Genomic DNA, 20224 nt, shown 5'->3' with positions numbered 1-20224 from the left:
TCAGCAATCTACCTATTAAATACACCATCACATTTTATTAAATATGAAAGTGGTCGTGTCTCTAACAGATATGTTTGTTATTCTGTGATAGGTCTGTGCCGTTCATACTCTTCAGGCCCTGGTGAAGGGCTCCAGTCTGGGTGTAGCTGTTCTTCAGTTCACCCCTGCGATGGCTGTTCTGTCACTTACCCTACTCAGCTCGGCATGCTGGGCCATGAGGAACGCAGCCCTGCAGCTCTACAGTATAAACCACTAATACTGATTTTATTAATGCTCTGATATGATTTTTTTCATTTAATTTTGCTTGCTGATTATTTTACAAATAAATTGGCCTATTTAATACCTTTTTTATTTAAACTTAATTTTAAGTAAAAACACAATGATTAGACTTTAGCTTTGGGAAATAATACTACTTAAGTTTGAGTAATATTTAATTTATAAGTGCTTATTAAACAGCAGTAAAAACAGGGTTGGTAAACAAAGCAATCGTTAAGATAACATTATACAGAGATCATCTCAAATAACCAATACCATCTACATGTTTCTGAAGACAGCAGGTTCCTATTATAAATACTTTTATAAAACCTCTTATCCCCATTTCAGTGTTTAGGATCCGTCTATTTCACTCATCACAAACAGTGATAACTCTGTCTCTCACACTGTATCCCATTTCATGTTTCTGCCAGTAGGTTTTCACACACAGCTGGAATCCACACACAGATTCATAAGGGGCCGATCACACCGAACATGCTTTTCTGTTCTCGAGGCACATCGCACTGCCTTTTTCTGTTGACAAGATTAAAAAAGTGTGCTGTGCTTTTTATTTTGCTACCACTAAATCAGTGGCATATTGTGCACAAGCGCTGCTGTAGATAGTTATACTTGTAATATTAACAGAAACTACAAAATAATAAAGAGCAATGTTCTTGATAGAGTGAGAGGTGTACCATCTCTGTAGTCGTCTTGAGAACACAAACATTGTGGTCACCTCAACAGAAACCCTGCCTCTGCTTTTATTTGATTGGACAAAGAAAAAAAGATGACACTGACATAGCGTGCTTTTTCCGCTCAGAGTTGACTTTTTTCAACTGCCTGCACACAGAACCCAATGGCATATAAGTAATAAGTACCCATAAGTAATGCGGAAAATGCTCTCGGCCATTAGAAAACCCTTTAAAAATGGCGTAATTGACCCCTTAGGGCACAGGTGTCAAACTCAGTTCCAAAAGGGCCGCAGCTCTAAACAGTTTAGTTCTAACCCTAATTAAACACACCTGATCAAACTAATTGAGTCCTTTAGGCTTGTTTGAAACCTACAGGTAAGTGTGTTGGAGCAGGGTTGGAACTAAACTGTGCAGGGCTTCGGCCCTCCAGGAATGGAGTTTGACACCCCTGCCTTAGGGGCTGTCTATTCTTTCTTTATTTTTTGTTTAGCCGTTTCTGCTAATATAACAGCTATAACAAAATCAACAGCCACGCTCACACACAATATGCAGTTGATTCAGTGGTTGTATATCGGCATAAAAAGCTCAGTGCACTTCTTTTTTTTTTCTTGTCAACAAAAAAATCAGTTCTCAGAAGGGAAATAATAATAATAATAATACATTTTATTTATAGTGCGCTTTTCTCAGACGCAAAGCGCTACAGGCAATCACGGCAAACAAAGCAGAACAATAAAAACAGTAAAAAAAAAAAGAAAAAAAGATCACAATAAAACAATAAAATATTAAGGATTCCATACAATTGGATGATAAAATTAACAAAAAAGTAGTATTAGTAAATTAGTAAAAAAGTAAAAAGGAAAACAGTGTAAAGAATATATGTGGTGGCATGCTAGGTAGTGCTGTTGCCTCACAGTAAGAAGGTCGCTGGTTCGAGCCTCGGCTGGGTCAGTTGTCATTTCTGTGTTTTGGTTTGCATGTTCTCCTCGCTTTCTCGTGGGTTTCCTATTGGTGCTCTGGTTTCCCCCACAAGTCCAAAGACATACTGTACTGGTGAATTGGGTAAACTAAAATTGTCCGTAGTGCATGTGTGTGAATGAGAGTATATGGGTGATTCCCAGTGATGGCTTGCAGCTGAAAGGGCATCCGCTGTGTAAAACATATGCTGCATAAATTGGCGGTTTATTCCGCTGTGACGACCCCAGATTAATAAAGGGACTAAGTCGAAAAGAAATAAATGAATGTTTACTCTGGCTTTAGAATGACGTTTTCAAATATAAAATGATCAAATATCAGTTTATTTTTGGACTGTTTGAAGCTTGCAAAACATCAAGTGAGCTCCTAAACATAAGCTTTAACAAACATTTCCTCAAGTTAATGAGGATTATCTTTATGGTGTTCTGTATAAAGTTTTGTCCATTTTCATTTCTGGCCATTCAATCGGTTTAATTTCAGTCATTATAAAAGTTTCATGTTTACATTTCGTCATACTATTCCCAGGCTCTCTCTGCACAAGGATGTTGGGTCAACAGAAGGCTGGTGAAGGTTCCAGTAATTCTGGCATGTCTGCTGCTTCCTTCTTTCACCTCTATCCAGCCCTACAGCCCTTCCTTCAGGGGGCACTGGAAACTGCAGCTAATGACCTCCATGATGCCACCCTCCTTTTACATCCAGCTCTCTACCCTGTGCTCACCCTGCTCTCCAAACTACAGCCTGGTGCTGAAAAACAAACAAGGTACGATGATGATGCACACTCATTAATATATATTTTTTTATTTTAAAAATATTTGATTTTAAATACTTGAAATTGTGCATAATACAATAGTTTGTATAACAGTTATATCAATGAACAGTTTGGTAATACTTTACTTGAAGTTTATAAGACTGTCATTAAACCTTTATAATCATGACATGATGCATGTCAAGAGTGTGATTGAGATTTTATGCATGTTTATAACAACTGTCATTAAGTGTCATTCGCTTAATTATGGCATTTAATTTTATTTGAAATGGTTTTAAAAAGGTCCTAAAAAGCCTTGAATTTAATTTGGAGGATCCGGGGGGTACCCTAACCATATACACACATTAGCCTATATTTATCTATCAGTTGAGCATCTTCTACACCTTTATAGCAACTAAATCAGGTCTTCTAATTAAAATATATTCAATCCATTTCCTCCATTTTCCCAGGAATATATCCTTCTTTAAAAATTGTCTGCCGTTACTGTATCTGGATCTACACAGCCAAAATATAACAATTAAAGAGACATTTTAATGACAAATACAGTTTGTTCTACTGAAAACATCATCAGAAAAATATTCATGGCACAATTATAATGCCTTATGACAATCATATTTATGACAGATTTATGACAAGTTATGTTGTCTTGCCAGTGTCGAGTTGTCATGACAAAGATAAAGACTGGTTTTGATGTACTTGTTTATGTATAACTGAGCAAATGACACTTAACAGTTGTAATAAGTACAATCTTATTCACAATTATGTCATGTATAATATTTTTATTTATAAATACTATGTTATAAAATATAAGTTGATAAGTTGAAGTTATTTTTAAGATAAAAATCTAAATTTATTTGTTTTTTTTTAGTATTATATAATATTAAATGATTTGTCAGATTTGATGCTCTGTGACGTCTTTGTATTTTCGTCAGGGCTCTGTCAGAATTCCTGCCTCCGCTTTTGCTCCTCTCTGCCAGCCCGGTCTATGGCGTACGAGTGATGTCATCAAAAGCTCTAGTTGCTATGATACCAACCAGTGAGTATATGGCAACCGTCCTGCAGTTAGTGAAAGATCTGCCGGAATCACCGGACGTTGTGAGCTGCCACAACAGACTGCATGGAAAACTGCTGCAGACACGAGCCATACTGACCCGAGCTCTCAGATCAAGCGTGTAAGATGAAGGAAACCCCATTTAAGCACTTTTTTTGTCAGTAGTTTAATTGCTTTACCAACTGAACTACAATTATATTTAAGGGAAAGTTCATTTAAAATTGAAAGTTAATTTTAAACACAGATTAAATAAGAAAAGTGACATTTATTGAAATAATTGGCAATATTGATTAGCTAATATTTATTTTTTGCCATGTTGCCATTCCCAGAATGAACAACAGCATCCATTATTAGTAATGATCGCATTGTAATTGAAGTGTTTTCTTCAGCAGTTCGTTATCTCTCAGTGAGGTTGTGGATGTGTTTGAGTCAAGACTATGGTTGGGATCTTCAAAGCAACGGTGCCCGCTGGTCCGGCAGTCATATGTTGATATTGTGAGGCTGATACGAGGCCACTGCTCTGCTGGTTTCCTCAGCCAGCTCTCCTCTCAGCTGCTGCATGAGATTCAAAGGACTCCAGATATACTAGAGGTGCTTTTTTCACCTGCCATTAACATGCGTTTTCAGTGATCCAAGCACAAGTGGTCAACTGATTATTACTGACTCACTACTGTTTCCACCTGCAATGGGCTCTATACACAGCTGGGGTTTTTCAGCCAACGGTAAACTTCTGGTAAAAGGTAAATGTGACTCTTTTTAATTTTATAAGGGTCCTTACTACATCGATGTAATGTAATTAAAATGCATTCAGTTAATTAAACTTAAGCATTCATTGAGTTGTTCAAGCATAAAGTGAGACGAAAGTCCATGTAAGCGCTAGCGTCGGCTGTAGCAGCAGGCTAGCGCAGAAACTTTGAAAATAGTAAAAAAAAAAATTTCGCTTTCACTCTTTTTTTTGGCTTTTTCACTATTTCTTTCGCTTTTTCCTTTGCTCTTTCTTTTGCATTTTCTTTCACTCTTTTGCTCTTTAGCTTTTTTGCTCTTTCACTATTTCTTTTGCTCTTTTGCTTTTTCTTTTGCTATTTCTTTTGCTCTTTCTTTTGTAAATACTGGGGTGAAATAAATGTTCATATTTTAAAGACATTCTGGTGGAAAATGGAATTTAATGCAGTGCTATTTGTCTGGTCTGTGACCCACTTTATAACATATATCTATCAGGCAGTGAAGATCTGGCTGACCAAGGCTGAAAATTGATTTTTTTTTCTCTTATTTCGTCACTCTACTTTTTTTTTGCAGGAGCGTCCAATGTGACTGCTTAACAGACTGATTTTCTTTATAACCTATGATCAATTAGGAAAGAAATTGAATGAATGCAAACACTGTGGAAGGCAGCTTGCATAATCTATGGGTTTTGGTAAAATGCAAACACAAGCAATAGGTTTTAAACACCATTTACACCTGTGCTTACTGTCGTCCACTTGTGATTGGATCAACAAAAATGCTCAATAAAAAACTTAAAGGGTTAGATCACCCAAAAATGTTTATATATCAGGTAACAAAGGGTTAGTTCACTCAGAAAATACATTTGTTATTAATTACTCACTCTCATGCCGTTCCAACCCCCTGAGACCTTTGTTCATCTTTAAAACACAAATTAAGATATTTTTTATGAAATCTACAGCTCTGTAACCCTCCTTACACCCCATTCACACTACAAGCAACACAAAACAACAAGCATCAAGGGCCCATACATTTCAATGGAAAACAAGCAACCTCCAGCTACATGAGCGACAGCAACCATTGATGTGTCGAACGATGTGAAAAAGTTGAAGATCCTTCAACTGCAAATAAAACATGATTTTTGCGAGTGATAGCCAATAGGAGCATTAGTAATCTCACATGATCCTCTCTCTGCTCTTGCAGCAGCCATTTATATTCTCTGTGCTGTAGACCTACACAGACCGGTGTTTGCAGCAGATTAATTTTGTTTTGTAATTAAGCATTTGATTTACCAATTCCATTTCTATTTAGTGTTTTCCTTGAACTATGTTTACTTTTAGTGGCATGTAAGCTCATTCGCTCATGGTGAATATCATCATAAACAATAGCTATGCAGCTTCAATCACCACCCAGAATGAACCTTTGAAGCTGCTGCAAGTGTGAATAGACAGCATTGACAGCAATAGACAACAATAATCCGGATATTTTCAAAGTAACCTAAAACGCAGTCAAAACATTGCTCTATGAACACATTCATCACAAAAAATGACTTTTTTCTCCTTCTACATCGGTTCCCCACAGTGTGCTTTTACTACGTGCAATATGTGTTGCAAGCAGCACAACACAGGCAGTGTTTTTCACATAGTAAATGCGCATCCTAATCTAACACAGAAGACATGGGTGAATAAAGTGATTTTAGAGTTGTTTTGCCACATAAAGTGTTCTTGAAGCTCTGTGTGGCTGTAGCTGAATCGCTGAAGTCACATGGAATGTTTTGACTGTTTTTCGTTTCTTCTCTTGAACATCTCCGGATTGTTGCTGTAAATGGAGAGTCAGAGAATTCTCAGATTTCCTCATTTGTGTAAATATCTTTGCGTGTTCTGAAGTTAAACGAAGGTCTCATGCGATTGGATTGACGTGAGGGTGTGTAATTATTAATGAAATTAAAAATTTCTGGTGAACCAACCCTTTAATATCTAATATTAACATCACGTCACTTGCATAATAAGCCGGTGTTGAATGTGAATGTGTTGTTTTTAGATTGGCGCAGCTTCATTCCACCAAAGCACAGTGAATTTCCTGTGTGGGGATCCTGAGTGGGCGTGTCAGGCGTGGAGGAGTCTGGCTAATGGCAATGCAGTTGTGCAGCTCTCTTTGGTCAAGTCTGTGACAGATGGGCATGGTTGGAGAGGAACAGACCTACAGCAGGTTATTGAGGGAGAGCTGAAGGTTAGTATTACTACTGCACTGCTTCTGTAAAGGGCCATTTGATTTTGTTGTGATTAATATAGAATGACACTTTAGTATTAAGACACAGTAATAACACTGATATATATATATATATATATATATATATATATATATACATACATACATTTAAATGTCACTTTAAGCTGTATAGAAGTGTCATGAAAAATATCAAGTAAAATATTATTTACTGTCATCATGGCAAAGATAAATCAGCTATTAGAATTAGGGTTATAAAACTATTATGCTTAGAAATGTACTGAAACAATCTTCCCTCCATTAAACAGAAATTGGGGTAAAAAAAATAAACAGGCGCTAATAATTCAGGGGGGCTAATAATTCTGACTTCAACTGTGTGTGTGTGTGTGTGTGTGTGTGTATGTATGTATGTATATATATATATATATATATATATATATATATATATATATATATATATATATATATATATATATATTTATTTATTTATTTATTTATTTATTTATTTATTTATTCATTCATTCATTTATTTTTTGTATATTGAAATTGTTGTTGACATTATATGTGTGTTTTAGTAAGGGTTTTGTTTTATTAAGAAAAATGAGTAAAGGTATTTATTTTCATACTTTTAGTATTATGAACCTATTTCTAAAGCATTGATTTCTATCATATGCTGGTAATGTAACCCATTGTGAAATGTCAGCTGGATACACCAGTAGGAAATGAAAACAATCGAGATCTGTTTAATACACTGCCATAGATCATCTTACGCTCCTCATATTCTTGTGTGAAGGGGTGTGTTAGTCATTGTATTCTGTAATCTTTCAAAACAGACTGGCTTTGGACTTGGCCAGGATTTTCACCAAACCCTCATACTCACACTGCTCTACATGTCATGAGAAATAAAATATACCTCAATCTCATAATGCCGTTAAATCCCTTTATATGAAAAAAACGTCATGACTAAAAACTAAAAACTTCATGATTGTGGGTGGGGTTTTGACATTTTGAAATGTACACTTGAAAAACATTATCCATCACCCACAGGCCAACCTGAAGGCGGCGCTAATGAGCCAGAGTGTGGATTACAGGGCTGCGTATTTGACTGCATTAGTTGAGGTTTTGACCCCAGAGGAAGAGAGTCTTGGCCTGTCCCGTCTCTGTCCTTCAGAGTTTGAGCAGACGGGGCTGCAGGAGTGTGTGGAGCTTCTGTTGAATGATCTGGAGACGGACAGAGGAGGACCTGCGCTGATCTCCACAGCTCTGTGTGCAGTCAGTGTGCTGCTCTCTCAGAGGTAAAACATGTCATAAACAAAGTCATGTTAATGTTATCAGATGCTCTTAATATTTGTTTTCTTATCAGTGTTTCCTGTTTAAGGGATAGTTCACTCCAAAAAAATGTAAAATGTAAAAGAAGATAATCTGAAGAATGCTGGAAACTGGTAGCCATTGACAACTATAGTAGTGAAAAAATACTATGTAAATCAATGACTATTTGTTTTCAACATTATTCAAAATGTTTTTCACAGGTCAGGGGAAAAGTGAAGAATTTTAGTTTTATTTAACTTTTAAAGTCAACATCAATAAAAATGGATTACATTGGCTTTTCTAAAATAGAATTCATCAATGTGGGTTACTGAAAATATTTTATGAAAATGTGATAACTTGCTTTGCCCTGTGAAACTACCTTTATGCTGGGAAAATGTTAACTCTCAGACAAATAACTTTTTTTTCTAGCAACAAAAACAATTTATATAGCAACATTTTTGCCAGTCATTACTTCTTACTATATAATTCAGGAATGATTGACTGTATTGGTGGACAAGAAATATTTCTTATTTTCAATGTTGAAAACAAAAGTGCAAGTTAACATTTTTGTGGAAACTTGTTTTTCCAGCATTTTTTAATAATACCAAGTTCAATATACCAGCATTTATTTTAAATACATTTCTTTAGTCTCCTGTTTAATCAACATATTGCAATCTTGTTCATTACAAATATTTATTTTTAAAAATCACATTAAATTTTTAATTGTAGTGTACATTAAACATACATTACAGTAAATTTTAGATTGATAAAATTTGCAGCCTAGCATTTACTAACACAGACTATATTAGAAGTACTTGGAGGCAAGTGTACCTCCTGTAGATAAACATCATAAGAATAATGCTAACATGGCTTAATGCATGCGTTTTTTTTTAAAAGACTAAACTCCATTAAAACCAAATGAGATTCCCCTCTTTTAAAAAGAGGGCGGAGCTCAAATATATGCATCAGCACAGCGGCTGATTCAAAACAGGATTTATGTAATATCTGTGAAAATTTCGAAAGAAGTGACTCAGAAGAAGGCAGTCTATGGAGACTACAGTGTTCATTTGTGCATCCTAAATTTCCACATTTATATTGCTTGTTAGTCACTGACATTTTTAGCAACACTCTTAATAGTTAATGGCTGCTTCTCACTCAGGGCTGTCTAGGCTAATGAGGGAGAGATCGTCACTAATGGCGGGTCTTTCCCCCTACGACATGTATAAAGGGAGAATGTCAAACAAAGTGTTTTATCAAGTGTGCTTATAAAATTACTTTACTACATTTTTACTATTAGAGGCTAGCTATATTCACACACTGTGTTTAAACCCCTTATAAAAGTGATTTTTGCTATTAATAATTCTGTTCCATTTAAAAAAGACAAAATGCAATGCACGTTAAATGAGTTGAGCCTCCCATTTTATGTTGATTATTAACATTTCTGAGAAAAGATGCTGCTCAGACTCTGCACACTCACTCTCTCAGCATCTCTCATTTTCTCTCAGTGCAGATGTGTCTTTTCTCCAGCGCTGGTGTAAGTTATTAGAGAAGCACAGATGTCCCGATGCTCCCGAGGCCCTCAGATCAGCCTGTGCTCAGTCTCTGTGTCTGTGCGGTGTGTCTGTGGTGACCAGAAGCCTGACCAGTAGCCTCATACCCAAACATCTCAATACCAGGTACACTGGAATAAACTACTCTTTGATAAACCCAATTAGTTTGGGCAGTGATTTGGAACAGTGTAGCACTAGAGATCAAATATTCTGTCCTGATGTTTTACTGTATGTTTCTGTCTTGTTTACATAGCTTAGCAGTTTCATTGCAGGCTCAGGTTTCCATATCTAGTTGCTTCTGAACTTCATTTGAAGGGGGTGTTGAGTTCAGAAATCATTGTTATTAGGCAAAGCAAGTTTATTTATTTAAAAGCAAGCACATTTCATACACAATGGTAATTCAAAATGCTTTGCATAAACATGAATAAAAGAGACAAGTTTAAGAAATAAAAACAAAGGATAAAAATGATTAAAAACAGTTTATAATGTGTTAAAACAGGTTTTAAAGGAATAAAAATGAAAAGAAAGACATAATAGTGTGATCTGCCGAACGTAGCACAGTGCTCATTCAGTAAAGGGACAGCTAAACAGATATGTTTTAAGTCTTGATATGAATGTGTCCAATGTTGGAGCACATCTGATCATTCCAGCAGCAGAGGGCATAGTAGTTGAAGGCAGATTCACTCTGCTTTGACTGAACCCTTAGAATTTCCAGCATTTATTTCCAATATTTATATTTATTAGCTACACCAGTGGCCATTAAGTGAATTGTAGCACATTTTTGCTTATGTACACACCATCGTATACATAATGCACAAGAAACTGGAAGACTCGCACGTTCGGGTTTCTACCATCAAGTCTGAGTCAAGTCACAGTGCATATAAATTACATAATTCGAGCCACAATACAAGCTAGCATAGGTAATTTTTGCAAAACAAACATGCTTTATACCTGCCATTTTATATTTTTGTCTGCTGCCTGTCAAGTAAATCATTGCCTCTGCTTTTTGCAATACAGTCATTTAATTCCCAGCTAGCGCACATGGGTGATTCTACAGATGCGCGTTCAAGATAAACCTTCTATTCATTTTCAGAAACAAAACTTAAATCAATTCATTTTGTACAATCACACAAATTGTAGCAAATTTTCTATAAAAATTATGTTTGAATTTCCATGTAGGGACACTGAAGACTCTCGCTATACCTATTTTTGACTGTCTCTGCTTGCTAAATCTTACAATCAGCTTCGAATATGAAATAATTAAGTCTAATTTACATTTTTTCTGGTCAACTCTGTTACATCAGTTATGATGTGGCATAAAAATCAGAAAAGCACTGATAGAACTAGCAGGTGACATTTAAGTGATTTTACTTCCTCTGGCAGGAAACTTTGCATGTCATATTTTCTCGTTTATTTGTGCAAAATGTTTGGAATGCATTAAAAGTATAGCAAATATTTGTCACCCAAGTTATTGTGATGTTTTAATGATTTTTTTTTACTTTTTAAAAACAATAAATGATAAAAAATTGAAATAAAATTCAGTTTTTGACTTCACATTTTGAGCTAAAGTACAAAGACTATTACTGTATTACTGTCAAACCTGTTAGTGTTTTAAAATGTGTTAAAAATGTATCAACACTTTAAACAACAATTAGTAACTGAATCTATCCCATTTAAGCATTTTGCAATATTTTACATTAATAATGGATCCAGTTAACTGTAAATGTTTTATTTGTTGCATGTCCTTCAAGTTTAAAGAAACCAAATGGAAAATCCTTGAAATGTACCTGCAATTCTGGAATGAGTTGTGTATATACAGTCTGACATAACGTTAACTACAAAATATGCTTTCATAATTGTTAATGATCATTTTAATCTGTTGATGGCTTTAAAGTGCATTTGATTGAGTTGTAAAAATAGTGTTTTAAACTGTTAATCAAATGCAATCTAACTGCTATTAAAAACCATTTTTTTTATTAATAAAAATCATTTTTTTATATATAAAGCAGCACCATCAGTGCTGGGTTTGCATTTGAATGAACAGATTACCATCACATAAAATCAGTATAAAAGCCTTCAGTTTTGTTACAAACAAACATTATAATCAATAAAAACAATGTGTGAAAATGCTTCCATATCTCTCCCATAACACTTAAAACAGACCAGGCAATGGTTTTAGAAGTATTTGGATTTCCAGTGATGACATGCATAATGTTTTTGATGTACAATTAAGTTCTCACTTTATTTTTTGAAGCTTGATCAGTACAGGCCTCTTCCTGCTTCAGGATGAGAGTTCAGATGTGAGAGCGAAGGCGGCCATCTTTGCCTCTCTCCTCTGCTGTTCCCGACAGCCTGAAGCTCCTCAAAGGTGCTTCCACATGCAGGTGAACCAGGCTCTGCGCTCACTCCTGGACCTGCTCTTGGAGGAATTCTGGGATACCAGTGGTGCTTTGGAGGCCTTATTGTGTCACTTACCCAGCTGTGATCTGAATATAATACTGAAGCAAGCCAAAGATACACAGTACGTCAGTCCACACACACATAAATGATCAGTTCTTGAGCCAATCATTTGCTAGTTGTGTAAATTGTTACAGTATATTTTTTTATAAAGTGTTGATCGTGTGGAAAAATATGTAGCAATGAATGTTACTCTTGTGGAATAAGCAATTTACAACAGTGGTCTTCAACCTTTTTATCACCACAGACCAATTTTACAATTTTACTGCAGACCAAGGAAGGGGGTGGAGGGGAAGGGGAGCAGTGTTTCGTAGGATGCTAGGCAGCCATCATCCCTTTTCTCAGAGGATGACGTGCTGACAAAGCATTGCTGTCACTCTGATACTAGTTTTATTTTTGGAAAAAATTAAAAAGCACTGCAGTGTGTGGGTGTTCTGTGTTTGTCTGAGATAATTAGTCTACCAAAGTGTGTATATTCCATATAAGTGGAAGCTGATCGGTCAATTCTTGTCACATGACTTGCAGTTTGCTCGAGGAATTCATTTAACTAATCCCGAGTTAAGACTGCATGATTTTCCAACTAGTCGTGTCACAGATGTTTTCACACTGCTTGACTATCTGGGCTAGCGTTTCGTCGCTGCTTTGTTTACACTGCAAGATGGTTCGGCGACAGGGACTTTCACATTGCATGACTTTACTATAGGGAGAATCGCCGACAACTTCGTCCAAACTACGTCTCACAGCCAAAAACACTTAGTATAGCCTATCTTTTGTTATTAACTACATAATAAGAAAGAAGCCTTTAATGGGGTAGAACATGTACATGTTTGCTCACCTGGGTTTAAAGGGAATTAGCCATTTCTCCTCAACGTTGATAATAAACTAATTTCTTTCTGTATGAAACGTCAAACAGACACGGTTGGTCCTGAGTCCTGTCAAACCTCCACTAGTTTTCCCTCCATTTCGTGGGTCCAAATAAACCGAAAAAGAGCGCTTTTAACTTCTCCCCCAGCCTCCCGCTGGCCTGCAGCAGGTATACACACACGCACACACACAAAAGTGAATGCTGCTCTCTCATTGGCTGTAGGCGATCGCAGATGTTATTTTCAGTCAAAACTCAATTCACACGGCATGATTTGAATCGCCGACAGCTCCAGATATTTAGCATGCCAAATATCTCACAGGCATCGGCGATTCTCTCAGATCGCGTCTTTGATCGTTCATACTGTGTAATTGTCACTCACGTGCACGAGCAGCGATTTGCCTGTGATTTCAGGCATTTGTCGGCGATTTCTCAAAACCTGTCGGCGAGCCATAATCGGGGCTAAAATCACGCAGTCTGAACTAGGCATAAGTGTGTCTGGAAAGCGTGAGCGCATCACGCCACTTGTGCACGCAAGCCACGCAACATTGAAAACAACAAACTTGTGCAAACTCTAGAAAAGACGTGATTTGCCTAAAAGGCTGCCTTCATTTGCGATCTCCATCAGTTGATCTTCTTGCACAGCCATGGTGGATTCACCTGATTTGTTGACAAATGGGTTGCAGATGTATTCCTTGGCAGTTCATAGGTCGTTCACTGGGCCTTTTCCCCTTCGCAAAGAAACTTTACAAAGACGTCTGATTCTTACTCATTTTGCTGCTTTTAAATTTGGCCGCTCAAGTGACTGAGATGAAACCGAGAGAATACGTTCATTTTTCAAAATAAAAGATCATTCAGACTCAGATATTAAATAAAATGGAAATAATTAATGATTTCTTGTGCGGCCCGGTACCAATTGATCCACTGACTGATAACAGTGGTTGAGGATCACTGCTTCACACTACAATTCACATTTAAAGGGGACCTGTTATGTCCCTTTTGACAAGATGTAAAATGAGTGTCTGTTGTCCCTAGAATGTGTATGTGAAATTTCAGCTCAAAATACCCCACAAATAGTGTTTTTTAACTCTTTGAAACTGACCATTTTAGGTTTTGATCCTAATTGTGCCATTTTTTTGAGTCACTTTAAATTCAAATGAGATTGTGCTCTTTTCAGAGAAGGGCGGAGCTACAAATGCCTATGTCTCAGCATAGTGGCAGATTCAAAAACAAGACTAATGTCCTATGCCATTGAGGGAGAGATTGTCAGTAATGGTTGGGGCTCTTTCCCCCTTTGATGACACGTATACAAGGGCAGAATGTCAATCAAAGTGTTACTGCAGACGGTTTATATGATGTGTGATTATAATAGATAAAATCAATACAATTTTTACCATTAGAAGCTGGTTAGTTTCACACACTTTTGTCACACAACTGTGCTTAAACCACTTATAAAAGTGATTATTGCATAATAGGTCCCCTTTAATTATCAACTTTAAATTTTTCTCTAATTGTTTTTTTCCCTCTTGGTCAGATGTCGGAGCCTTTATGAGCCAGATGAAGCGAATGTGTTTGCAGAGCCATCTGTGATCTCAGAGTGTCTGCTGCCATACCTTTTGCGTCTGGTTAAACATTACCCACAATCCTCCAGCCTCGCAGAGAACCTTGAGCGCTGGGCCCGAAACAGTGCAGCCACTGTCAAAGAGAATCTCGCAACTTGTATGCAACTTCAATTAAGTATGTCAAATTTACCATATCTCCATCATAATGACTGCTGTTTGTCCTTGTTGTTGCGTTAATTATGGCTAATTAACTTCCTGTCGCTACCTTCATAATCGAATCAGCAACCTTTATAATTACAATTAATGGAATTTGTGATATTTATTTATTGCGGGTTGTTTTTAAATGTTTACATGCGCTAATTGTGTCATTATGTCATTTGTTGCCCAGGCGATGTCCTGAATCCTGATTGGCTGAGTTTGCTAATAGAACCCCATTTCCATGGTGCTCTTGCTGGCCTGTTCACCAGGGCGATTGTCCTGCTCCAGATGCTAAACGACTGTGACTCCATTCGACCTCTGCTTGACCCCTTGAGTTTATCTTCAGACCTTCAGGATATTCACAAGCGGTTTGTCCTAAATGGAGTCTTTCTTCCTCAGGTCTTCATTGATGCACTAAGGACAGACTAATCTAGTGCCGACACAGATCAGGGTTGCTTAATTGCGGATGCAAGCTTAATTAAACACAAAAAAACTCCACTATTGATCGGGAAAAGCTGGTTGTTCTTTGCCAATTGTGCGAAGGAAGAATAACAGGCTTTGTGTTGTTGTGTAACACAAGAGAGACAATAAAGAAAACCTTTGCTTGTCTTGCATCAAACACCAACTCCAGATAATGGTCCATGACAGCAGCTCAGCAAGAGTGTCTAAATCTGACACAGCTGAAAGACACCATTGTTTCTGGATGACTGCTGATTTCTGAAATGGAGCACACTGCAGACGGGAACAAACAGACTATGAGAGAGTGTGTTCGTCTCTGCGCATGTTCATGTGCGTGTGTTCAACTGTGCCCACGCAACACCCTGAGGAGGGTATAGATATTTTGATCACACTTTACAATGAGATTCTATTAGTTAATGTTGGGTAATGTGTTTGCCAATATGAACTAAGAATGAACAATACTTCTACTGCATTTATTAGTCATTTGTTTACATTAGTTGGTGTGAGTTAAGAATGCTAACAGTATATGACTTTATTTCATCCTTAAATAAATACGTATTCACTGTTTACTCAGCCTCAAGTGGTTCCAAACCTTTTTGAAGGTTTTTGGTTGAACACTATAGAAGATGTTTTGAAGTAAGCTGAAAACCTGTATCCATTGACTTCCACAGTAGGAAAACAAATACTATTGATGTCAATGATTACATGTTTTAACTATCTTCCAAATATTTTCCTATATTGTGTTTAACGGATGAAGAAATTCAAACAGGTTTGGAACAAGATATGGGTATGACAGGATTTAAATTTTTGTGTGAACTATCCCTTTAACGTCAACAAATATTAATAAATAGTGTAAAAAATTTAATGGAATCTTATTGTAAAGTGATAAACATATTTTTATTAAACAAATTTCATTTCTGCTTGTATTACGATGCATATATGTATGTATTAATAAATACATTTTTACTGGCCTTTACTAACCCTGATCTGTGATCCAAAAGCATAGGATTAGTCTTGTATATCCAATTGACATCTTGACTGATTTAAGTTTCTCTTCTGAAAAAACTGCCAAGATGGCTAATATCCATTTAAGGATAGGTGTGAAATATGTGAATGAATAGAAGTCTCACTTTAGACTTCTGTCTGAAGTGATGTCAAAACAGCAGATTTTGCTCTCATTTTAAGATTATAAGGCTGAACAGCATGAAATGCCATCAGTCTACAGAGATTCCTCAGTATTTCTCTGTTGCAGTCAGTATATCACAATAATTAACCCTGATAAGGCCAAAGCAAAGCAAACACTACCAGATAACTATATTATAAATACAGCACTACAACATATAAACGAGAGAGATTGACTTAGAATGTCACTTACCTGATCTATAATGATTTGATCAGCTGTAGTTTAAAATATGAAAAAACAAAATGCTTATCCTAATGCTAATGGTATGACAGACTGATGGCTGCTGACGTGCTGAATCTCAGAAATTATAAATGTTTAAAATAGTCACTATACTTTTTCTCGCCTAAAAAGCCTTAAAAGTACATCATGTTGTCCAACAGATGCAATATTTGTCAAACTATAGTGAGTTAGTTTTCTGCTTGGGCTGAGTAATACACAAGGGTAAAGAGGCTGTACGAGTGCTGATATTCTCATGGCTATTAGCCAATCAGATTCGAGCACCAGACAGAACTGTTGTATGAAACCATTCAGAGGCAGAACAATCTAATTTTCATGATATTATACAACACCCCAAATTTATTTTGATTCAAAATTCAAAATGTAACTATTAAGTACATTATTTATGAAGAAGACTTTATAGAAGTGAACAGATTTGTCCTCAATACCAGTGCAACACAGAAAATCTCAGCCCTGTAGTTTCCAAAAGCATTTCCTATGAATCATAAAAATCAGATTAGCTGTATAACGTGAACATTTTCAGAAAATAATAACATATCGTTTCATGATTTCAATTAATTAGATACCTTGAAAAATGAAAACAGAATGAATATAATTTTATGAAGAATAAATGGCTTCATGAGATCCTGAAGTTACTTTTTTCTGTAGAAGCCTGTTATAAAAACAAATTAAGTTCAGTGGGTGGCACGGTGACTTGAAGGCAAGAAGGTCGCTGGTTCGAGCCCCAGCTGGTTCAGTTTGCGTGTTCTCCTCGTGTTGCGGTGGGTTTCCTCCGGGTGCTCCGGTTTCCCCCACAGTCCAAAGACATGCACCATAGGTGAATTAAATAAACTAAATTTGCCTTAGTGTATGTGTGTGTAATTGTGAGAGTTTATGGGTGTTTTCCAATACTGGGTTGCAGCTGGAAGGTCATCCGCTGTGTAAAACATATGCTGGCTAAGTTGGCGGTTCATTCCACTGTGGTGACCCTCGATAAATAATAGGACTAAGCCAACGGAAAATGAATCAATGAATGAAGTCCATACTACAATCCTTTTGCTCTCCACTTCTCCAGTCATGTCACTATGAATTAAACTATGAATAACAATCATATACTGTATTGTCTTCCCTTAAAATATATGTTGTTTTCTTTCTCTGATTGATATTTTGAAAGCCAGTCTCATGCTCTCATTCCCTCGTTGGTTTTATCTGGAGTGGAGGCTCATGCTTGGCTGTGATAATGCTTCACAAATGCTTCCCAAAACCGGTTTGAACTGCCTCACGCCAACCTCTTCTGATACAAAGCATCCTCGGTTAGATGAACTCATTCACTGTTTGTGCGGCTCATTCTCTGTCCTATTCCTTCCTCGTCTTCACAATACATGACATTTTCGTCTTTCAATTTTCTTCCTCACTCTAAACTCCTCATCTTCTGTTTGCGTAAGCGTGTCTACTCCGGTTTCCACTGCAGGGGTAAATGCATCAAACAGTGATGTAATGGCTTTTGCGGCAACACTAGAGATGCCCTACCATAACAGCAAGGGAATAGCGCCTGCTTTATCCCACATTAGAGGCTCTTGTCTCAGGTTAAGTGTCCATTTTCTGCCCTCAGCACTGGTCTAGTTGATGATTCATGGTTGGATTATGTATTCGGTTGCTGCGTGTCACTGAGCTCGGTGTTGAGACCCAGCTGGGTTTCCCAGTAGCCATAAGCAGACCAGATGGTCTTGAGTTTGCAGTGAATGCCGAAAGGATTTACACTCGTCTATGAATGCGTCAGTTGTATTCTAAATGATGTATTGATTGTTTTAGAGTCTAGAGGACATTTCTTGAGGCAGGGGGTATTTTAACATGCAACAACTCTTTTTCCTTTTTCTTCTTTTTCCTTTTAATTATGGAGCATTTTTTTTATCATTTATGATTTTACTGCTTTTTATTCTTTTACATCAAGTAAACGCAATTAAAATGTTTATTTGTCTATTTTTATCAACTATCTGACTTTTTTAGTTCATGATCATTGGATTTGATCATGATTATAGCTTTAATCAATTTAAAAAAGCCAGTTTGAATAAATAAACATTTTACAATGCTTTTTGATCAAATATATAAATACAGTTTTATGCCAAAGTTTGGCCACCACTGTTCAATTTTAGAATTGCAAGACAAGCCATAGCCTGCTGGCCTTTCAAATCAGCAATTTCATTTGGATATATTTTATACCCCAGTGAAAAAACAACATTTCAGTTCTGATGTAGCCTTTATTTCATCAACAGATAAAAAACAATTTAAGACAGAACAAAAAGAGACAGGTGCAAAGATTTGGGCACTTTGATTATTTGTTCTGGATGAAGCATTAAAAAAAGAAAAGATCTTAAAACTTTCAATTATGCTACAAATAAGCTATTTTTAAAGATAGCTATTTAATGTGAGGCATCTATATGTGCAAATGTAACATATGGTAGTCTTTTTACAATGTCTCAATAGAGCAGTCTGTTTGCCTTGGCTTTTTCCACTCATTATCCTCTGTCTTCTCCATACTGTCCCACGTTTTCCTTCCTGTTTGCCTTATATGGTCATATTTAAGAAAAATCGTGTAGGAGTATTAGTCCTGTTTGTGTTAAGCAGGATCCGTTTAGCGTTTTTTCACTATTCTGTTTATGACTGTTTGAAAATGACCTTTTGAAAAGCTTTCAAAATGGCTTCACATTATTATATAAGTCACATATGCAACATTTACATAAACGCAACAAATTTGTAGATACGTTCAAATATATGAACTATAATACTATAATTATATACACTACCTGACAAAAGTCTTATCGACTATCCCGGTTTTAGGAACAACGAATAATAATTTGACTTCTAGTTGATCATTTGGTATGAGAAGTGGCTTATATGAAAGGCAAAGGCCTCTAGATTACGCTTATTTTACCAAAATAAAATATGATCATCCCTTGATTTTTAGTTATTTAATTAGGACAGTAAGGTCTGACTTTGCTGAGACAAAAGTCTTGTCACTCAACAGAAATAATGTACAGTATAAAATATAAACTGATGGTGCCTTTGGAAAGTGAATATTGTGTATGACTCCCATGAGCTTGAAGGAATGCATCCATACATCTCTGCAATGACTCTAATAGTTTATTCATAATTCATCTGGAATGGCAAAGAAAGCATTCTTGCTGGACTTCCAGAGTTCATCAAGATTCTTTGGACTCATCTTCAACTCCTCCATCTTACCCCAGATATGCTCAATAATGTTCATATCTTGTGACTGGGCTGGCCAATCCTGGAGCACCTTGACCTTCTTTGCTTTTAGGAACTTTAACGTGGAGGCTGAAGTATGAGGAGCAGAGCTCTCCTATGCCCTCTCCTGTGGTTTGTAATGTAATGGGCAGCACAAATGTGCTGAAACCTCAGGCTGTTGAAGTTGCCATCCACTCTGCAGATCTCACACACGGCCCTATACTGAATGTAACCCCAAACCATGATTTTTCCTTCACCAACCTTGACTGAGTTTTATGTCTTGGGTCCATGAGGGTTCCAATAGGTCTTCTGTAGTATTTGTGATGATTGAGATGCAGTTCAGCCGATGATTTATCTGAAAAATCTACCTTCTGCCACTTTTGCAAATGATCAACTAAGTCAAGTTATTATTTGTTGCTCTTACAACTGGGATTGATGACAAGAATTGTGTCTCAGGTAGTGTATAGTGTTGTTGTGTGTTCATGATTAAGTGTGCTTCTATAG

At 36.6% G+C, this 20224-nt stretch overlaps 1 protein-coding gene across 4 annotated transcripts in view; it reads left to right on the top strand.

The window, feature by feature from the left end:
* Positions 1-16046, top strand: part of si:ch211-225b11.4 — a 36037-nt gene extending 19991 nt beyond the window's left edge. The window contains exons 22-31 of one of the 4 annotated variants that reach the window (XR_015491052.1): positions 92-242; positions 2442-2676; positions 3615-3854; positions 4126-4324; positions 6494-6682; positions 7727-7974; positions 9498-9663; positions 11792-12058; positions 14391-14593; positions 14807-16046. Coding sequence is in view for 2 of the 4 variants with exons in the window: in XM_087253335.1 (XP_087109461.1) it covers positions 92-242; positions 2442-2676; positions 3615-3854; positions 4123-4324; positions 6494-6682; positions 7727-7974; positions 9493-9663; positions 11792-12058; positions 14391-14593; positions 14807-15045 (2145 nt within the window). In the remaining 2 variants the exon portion in view is untranslated. Of the gene's footprint in view, positions 1-91; positions 243-2441; positions 2677-3614; positions 3855-4122; positions 4325-6493; positions 6683-7726; positions 7975-9492; positions 9664-11791; positions 12059-14390; positions 14594-14806 lie in introns of all 4 variants that reach the window. The other 3 variants (XR_015491051.1, XM_087253336.1, XM_087253335.1) reach the window with 3 other exon arrangements.
* The last annotated feature ends 4178 nt before the right edge of the window (positions 16047-20224 follow it).

This window comes from Danio rerio, chromosome 5 (genome assembly GCF_052040795.2).
Source record: "Danio rerio strain M-AB ecotype USA chromosome 5, GRCz13ab, whole genome shotgun sequence".
Classification (NCBI taxonomy): Eukaryota; Metazoa; Chordata; class Actinopteri; order Cypriniformes; family Danionidae; genus Danio; species Danio rerio.
The sequence above is the reverse complement of the archived record's forward strand: the minus strand, read 5'-3'. Positions and strand labels throughout refer to the sequence as shown.